At 45.3% G+C, this 7,701-nt stretch overlaps 1 protein-coding gene across 1 annotated transcript; it reads left to right on the top strand.

The window, feature by feature from the left end:
* Nucleotides 1-2,433: 2,433 nt before the first annotated feature.
* Nucleotides 2,434-5,953, top strand: IL10 (interleukin 10). The gene is made up of 5 exons (XM_062595101.1): nt 2,434-2,592; nt 4,007-4,069; nt 4,381-4,533; nt 5,127-5,192; nt 5,861-5,953. Exons 1-5 carry the CDS (start codon nt 2,434-2,436, stop codon nt 5,951-5,953), a joined length of 534 nt encoding a protein of 177 aa, XP_062451085.1.
* Nucleotides 5,954-7,701: the final 1,748 nt, after the last annotated feature.

The raw sequence follows: 7,701 nt of genomic DNA, 5'->3' as shown, positions 1-7,701 counted from the left end.
CAAGTTCCTTCATAAGAGATTTGCAAATTCAAATTCACAGAGGTTCGGTGCAACACAGGAAACAAGAAATGAAGTGACTTGTGTCCAAAGCAATAAATCAGAGGAAGTCTGGGAAGAGCAAACTATTTTAAAATAACTCATGACCTTTCAAAGAAAATCCTCTCATTTCAGAAAAAGCTAAATTAATCTCCACTTTCTCTTTCTTGGATAACAGATGGTCAAATTTGTAATCAAAATCTTTATCACAAGGAAGCAAGTATACGCATGTGTATAAATATCTCTAGAAAGAAAGGGCAAGAGAGAGCAGGCATGCACGATAGAGGAAGAGGAAAAGGAGAGAGACATCAGAAGAATTAGCTTCAGCGCTGACCCGGTCATTTTTATCGGAGCCGGAACACTAACTCTCCTTTACACAACACACCCAGTCCACGGAGCCAGCGCTACGCTGCCCGTGCGCGGTTCGAGTAAGGTTGCCCATTTACAGGAAACGAAGCAGCACCGAAGTGAGCCAGAAGCACAAACCCGAGAACGATGCCAGTAAGATGCTCATCTTAGGCCACGTGCAAGGAGAGGAGGCACCCGCCGCGCGGCAGGCGGGAGCGCCACGAGCGCGCCCGCTCTGCTCGGAGCCCGCTCACGGGCGGGCGGCTCGCTGCACGCATCGCTTCATCCGCCCGGGCGCAGAGAGGCCACGGTCATTTTTCCTGTTAAGAATTTGGTCGGTTGTTCCCCTGCTGATTCCACCGTGTTTCACCTGTTTTCTAAAAGCTCTTAAAGGTACTGATGTAAACGTTTCTCCCCACAGATTTTAAATGTAAAATTAAAAATAACACAAAGCAAGAATTTGGAAGGAGGTCATTTAACTTCCAGAAGTGAGCTACACAGGGAAAAAATGGCATGGAACAGACGGATATAGTTACTACTGTGCGCTTCTTCATCGCTACTTACACCCTGGTGCAGTTCCTCCTGGCCTTTCGCCTTCAACATGACACAAATCCAGGGACACAGAGAGTCTTGGACAACAGTCTTCGGAACCGAGGCTTCACGTTTCTGCATCAGGCCAGAAATCAACCACCTGAAGAGCCCGTTTCCTGCATTGGTCACACTGAGGTTCTTGGGTGAAAAGGAAACCAGCAGCACGCAAGTCCTCCTGGCGAGAGGATGACCTGGTGCATACATAAATAGAAGAAAAAATGCGGTTGCCCCCTGCCAGAGCACCAGGATCAGGGCGGCCCAGTTGAGTTTGCATGTCCTAATAGGCAGCAGGAGTCGGCTCGGCTGGTCTGCGGCACGCTGAGCCCTGCCCTGCGCCGGAGGAGGAGAAGGCTGGATCGAGGCCGCGCGCCCATCGCCGGACCCCCGCTCTGGCCAAGGGCGCCCGTGGCTTGGCCGCTGCCACGGTGCCCACGCACGCCTCCAAGAAAATCGGCCGAGAGGCTCGTTGAAAAAGCCACCACTGTGCAGTTCAAAGGGTTTCATTCTTGGTACAAGACTCAACAAAGAAACTACAAACTGTGCAGCTGAAAATGAAATATCTTAAAGGCATCTGAAATTAAAAAGAGGGACATACTTATTTCTAAGAGTCAGAGGAGAAGGGGAGAGCTAGGAAGATTTGCTTATTAATTAACGGCAGTACTTGGAACCTGAGCAGCAGTTCACAGCAAGCTGGACTGGAGTCTTTCACCAAGTTCAAGATCGTTCTCCCTGACAAATTCTTTATGGAACTAATCAAATTAGTATTGAAATAACATACTACCTGAAGTTTGGGAACATAGTCTTGAGCTTGTTAAGTCAGTAAAAATTCACATTGACTTCACCAGACCTAGGCATTAACTGGAAAAAAAAAGAATATTATTTTATGTGTATTTATAGGATATCATCAGAATGCCAAAGGAGGAGGTAAGGTAGTTCATTAAAAGCAATAAAACTGGATTATGCATGGTGTTGGAGATCCCAAGTATAGGCACAATATAGAGATTTAAAAATGGAAACTTTTTTTTTCCCTCTAACAATAGGGCATTCATCTAAAAATAAAAAATTATCATGAGAACACAGAAGTAAACTCACACAGCACCTTTTCTTGTTCTCATTATATCTGAAGCTTTCCTCTTTAGCCACATTCAAATTTACAAGAAGCAAGCAATGAAAAAAAAATGCAGAGTCTAAGCACAAAAGGTTCGATGGGGTGTGAGGAGAGGAGGGGGGTCAAGAGAACAGGAAACCCAAGTTGACGGGAAACCCAAGTGACATTTGGGTTTAATGAATGACTTAAAACCCCAATATTACTCCTCAGGAAATGGGGAGAGGAAATTGAGAGATGTTTTGAGAGTATAAATGAGGGGCTCCATGAAGGTGAAGGCTGCAGATCTGCTTTTTACCTCCTACAAAACTGAACTGAGAACTGGACCAAGAGGAAAGAAACTCAGCTACAACATGAAAACCTGCACAGCAGTTGTTTTCCTGCTCCTGGCTGCCAGCGCCGTGCACACCAGCTCCTCGCATGCTGAGCCAAGCTGTGCTCACTTCTCTGAACTTCTGCCTGTGTATCTCAGAGACCTGAGGATCAAGTTTGAGGAAATTAAAGATTATTTTGTAAGTAAGACGCCAGCTAATCTCTCCTCCTTTTCTTTTCCCCCCTTCTCTGAAGATCAGTGATTTGGATGATGGGGGGGAGATAGCTTCCTCTGGACAGAAATGATTTAGTTGTGTGTTGTGGGCTTGCAGGTGGGAGCAAGAGAAGTAGTTCGGTTTCATTGCTTGCTGAGACAGCATGCAAGGGTTTTCTTCCTACTTTTAATTGCAGTGAACTTCAGCGCTTTCGTGATGAATTTTAGTGCATCTTACTGTCCAGACTTCCTGCTAAATGTTGCAGACCAACTTATTCATTGAACGAATAGGAAGTAAATACAATCATCATCAGGGCAATTAGGTACAGCCTTGCTGAAGGCTGTGCTAGATGAGAAGGGAAATCTTTACAGACTTTTTCTTTGAAAGAACAAATATTAAGTTTACTATCAAAGCCTGAACGAAGTACTTTGTGACTAGAGAAACTCTACAATAACTGGCCATTGGTTTGGTGCCTGTAAAAGATCAAGGCTTTGCATTACGGCTAAAGAGAGCCTCAGGGCTGCTGAGAAAGCAGTCACAAGATATGCATAGCATTTGTCACTGCAGAGATGCTTGGTTGCACCTGCATTGCTATTTTTGCTATTGCCAATAGCTTTTGACAACATATAAAGTGATAATTCTCCAGATAAAATCCCAGTGTAACGATGTGGTTTGTATTTATTACCAGATTAGCATGGAAGATGGGATTTAAAGCTTGCTGTAAAGTTCTGAGTTAGTGTTAGTAATGAACACTTACAACCTCTTAGAAAACATTCTGTTAAGTGCCTTGGTCCCACAGGGTGAGACCTCAGGTGGTGTCAGCTCACCTTACAGTAGCTGCCTGCTCCTCCAGAGTTAATAGTGCAAGACAAGCATACAAGAAAAAATACCCTTTGGAGATGCCTTTCCCTCCACTGTCGGCACTTAGAGGGATAACCGAGACAATTAGGCTGAACTGTCCTGCCTGGGTAAGCATGCAAACGGACAGGGCGGAGTGGATCTCTCATTGCGGGTGGCTGCCAGAATTCTGCCACCTGCCTGGAAAGCGGAGTGTGATGTGGTTTGCAAGCAGCCCTGTTACGTAAACGCTGCCTGAGGCTGAAAAGAAGCGTGCAGTGCTTGAAGTGGAGGTAGAAGTCTACCATAAATGCAACAAATCATACTACAGATTGTGTTTTCATTATCTTGCTGTCTTTAGATATCAGAATAGTTGCTCTGCAACATTATGGGACAAAGAATTGATGATTCCTGTACCTAGTATTAGTGTGTTATATACACAGATGAGATTTTTCCTTCCCTTCACCAAGACCACAAATGCAGACAAGCAAAACAATCATTCAGTGAGGCAAAGACACTGCTGACAGCCTAAGTAAAGCTTTTCTGTTGCTCACTTCCACAGCAATCAAAAGATGATGAACTTAGCATCCAGCTGCTCAGCTCCGAATTACTGGATGAATTTAAGGTAAGAATTTTACCATTTCTTGGAATACCATTCTCATCTAAGTCCACTATCCTCCTCTGTCTGTTGAGGAGGGAACCAGACTGCAACCTGAGGGTACTGTCGCACTGTAGTAAGTGCCTCTGTGGCAGGGCTGATGCCCACTTACCTCTGTGCTACAGCCGCCAAAGGCTGGTGATAACATGCCATAGGAGCCGCGGACACCTATCTGCACGGGGCTGAGCTCCTGGCTGGTGATTTTAAAAGCCCTTGGGTGCACTTGGCTTTCCTCCCTTTCGTGGCTGGCACTGACAGCGTCGGCTCCTCTCTCCCAGGGGACCTTTGGCTGCCAGTCCGTGCTGGAGGCCATGCGCTTCTACATGGAAGAAGTCCTGCCGAGCGCGGGGAGAGCCAGCGCGCACCACGAGCAGAGCGTGAACGAGCTGGGCAACGTGCTGATGCACCTGAAGGCGACTATGAAGCGCTGTGTGAGTAGGGTCAGCGCCGACAGCGGGCAGAGCAGGGGGTCTGGGCGGACAGAGAGACAGACGGGCACCTTGGGCTGAGGAGCACGGTCCCCGTGCAGAGCAGAGAGCTCCGTAAATACATGGATCCTCCTGGCCCTTCTTCTCCGGGGTTTATCAGTTAAACATGAAGGTTTGGAGGCTGTGCTTAGCAGTACTATTTCCTGTGAAATTGCAACCCTGTAAGAGCCCATCTGGGAAAACTCGGAAGAGGGAGGGCAGCGGTTCAGCCCTTACCTGAAGCTGGAGCGGTGCTGCTCTCCGCGCCCCGGTGCCTCCTCCCGCAGCAGCCTGCGGAGCTGCCCTGAGCGCGGTGGCTGCCTGGCGGTGGGGTGACCCTCGCCGGGCGAGGAGGAACGGGAAGTGGGAGGACAGCAGGCAGACGGCATGACGAGGGGTTGGGAGGAGGAAGGGAGAGCGGTGGCCTCAGCCTGCGCCCTGGGAAGAGCGGCTCTGCCCGCCTGCCGGGGCCGGAGCTGTCCCTGGCCGGGGGAGCGCGTGCAGCCGACCTGGGAGGAAAACGGCTTGATTGGAACTGGAGCCTCTTCCCTTCACAGCACAGATTCTTCACGTGCGAGAAGAGGAGCAAAACTCTAAAGCACATCAAGGAGACGTTTGAGAAGGTAGGTCTCCGCTTGCGCGGCTAGAGCTCCCTCTTGCAGGACTCCACAGTCCTGGTCAAGTCCGTGGATTTCACCACGGGCTTCCAATTAGGGTGGAGTTGGAACCCAAAAGTCACATCTCTACACATAGACGCAGAGGATCAGTTACAAATTATTTCTAAAACTTGGTATATAATACGCTACAGTGTGATACATAATATAGAAAATTCTCCCAAAATCGTGATTATTCGCTGTAAGTGGTTTTGCACTCACTTTATACTGATTTTTCACAAATAATCTATTTGTGAAGATTTCAAAACAGAATCTTGCAGAAATCTGTCTATGAACTAGTCATTACAAGTATGTCTTGAAGAACAGAAATGTATCATACACCAAGTATCTCCAAATGAATCAGCTCAGACACCTAGTCCACAGAAAGATCAGCAGCAACAAGCCATATATTCACGTGTTCCTTGTGAACTGATTGCAACAGAGAGATTACAGTAGAATGAGGCTGTTTCTAGTCACTCTATGTGACACAGATTTTTACATTCATACTTGAACTAAAACTGTTACTTTGTTGAATTAATTAACTATTAACTCTAGGTGAATTGTGGAATTAGTATCTATTAGTCTAATTGTAGAATTATTAATGATTTTAAAATTATGTATTAACTTTCACCTGATAGATGAATGAGAATGGAATCTACAAGGCAATGGGAGAATTTGACATTTTCATCAACTACATTGAAGAATACTTGATGATGAAGAGAAGGAAGTGAAACCATCCACGGGTCTGCATCTTCCGTGCAACATCTTGCTATCTTTCAGAAACAATATTAGGCTCTAAGAGCATACGAGAGACTAAGTTATCTTATGATTTAGGTCAAAAGTTACAGGTCAATAACAACTTAATGTTTAATATTGTATTTAAAACAGTTATTATTTTGTGAAAAGAGTTTAATATTTATTACCTCTAGTACCTCAGTGTTTATGTTTACAAATTTTTTTGAAGAGTTATTTATTGTTCAGTATTTTTATGCTGTTTATGATTGTGTTATTTTATTCATAACATCAAAAGCCCCAAAGCTGCACTCTTTTGGGGAGCAAATAATGAGCCAAATTTATCTTGAGTGCAGCTTCACTGAACAAGGTCATTCTGATCAGGAACTCTCCCAGCTCTGAGTTCAGCAAAGTTTATTTTCAAACACCTGTGTATATGTGCTTCACTGAATGAGCAGTCTTCTCCTAAGTCTATCCACCTCTAATTATGTGGTCAGATTTTTCTATGCATAAGCTTGCCAGTGTGTCTGGTTGTGCAACTGGAATTAGGCACTGAAATATTCAAAATTATTCCATGGCCTTACACCGAGCAAAATAATTGGAAAAAGAGAAAGGCCGTTTTGTCTTCTTTGCATGGAAAGGACTGTGAAGGAGGAGGGTCTGTACTGCAGTGAACAACAGGGGATAAAGCCACAAAAATAGACTAATTATATCTCTAGTCTTCATCCTGTATTAGTCCAGATTATAGAAAAAATAGTAATATGAATTAAATATTTGGTTCTAATAGAACTTATGGTTAAATGTTGCTAATCATTGACTTTCAGAGGTGCTGAGTTTTAACACTCTGCACCTTTGAAAATTAATAGTAATAGTTTACAGTCTTTGACTGAGTTTTATTCACTGTTTGTTTCTTTATTTTTGTTTTTAGAAGTTAGAAGATATTTAATTAACCACCATTTTAAGGTGGCCTTGGTAATTTGCATTCAAATTGATAATGATGATATTATTTTGTTTTGTTTTACTTCTAAGTTTATGAAGTGAGAGTTGCAGCAGGCAAACAACGCTGCAGGGGAAGGGTTATCACCTGGCCAGAGCAGCTTTCCTTGCCGGAGCAGATTCAGATGCCCCAAGAGCTACCTGTTTCAGAGGTCCCCTTCCTTCTTGTCCCTGCACGCCTGTGTGTCTCCATGAGCATCACAGGATGCAGAGCAAGAGGACAATGTTATAACCCACAGGCATTTGCTTCTAATATTTAGCAGCACTAGGGCAACAACATCATAAAACCGTCAGCTTGTCATTTGCTTTCCTATATTTTTCGAGTTACCACTGAAGAAAGACTATAAATCATTTATTCTGTTTTCACGTTTATTGCGGTAGAGGAGTTTTCCTGCTGGCAGCACACCTAAAACTGGAACTAGTGATTGAAGAGTCGTAACCGACCCAAAGCAGGAATGTGCTCCTGTAGGTCACTCCTCCCGCTGAAGCCGAACAGGCGGCTCAAGGGCCACGTTTGAACCAAATCCTGTTAAATTTAAATCAAGCTTTTTACCAGTATACCTTAAGGTCATGCCGAGCTGGGCTCTACGTTCCTTTCTCCGCCAACGCTTTGACGCGAGCACCGTGGGAGAGCCGGGGTAGCGCAGGAGCTGCAGCAGGAGCCACCAGCAGCAGCAGCGCCAGGCGTCCAGCGAGCGCAGCTCTTGGAGCGCAACTCTGCTGTGGCACCACGCACCGGCTAAGAGTCTTG

Source organism: Rhea pennata, chromosome 25 (genome assembly GCF_028389875.1).
Source record: "Rhea pennata isolate bPtePen1 chromosome 25, bPtePen1.pri, whole genome shotgun sequence".
NCBI classification, from domain to species: Eukaryota; Metazoa; Chordata; class Aves; order Rheiformes; family Rheidae; genus Rhea; species Rhea pennata.
Note: the sequence above shows the minus strand (reverse complement) of the source record. Positions and strands in the feature narration are given on the sequence as shown.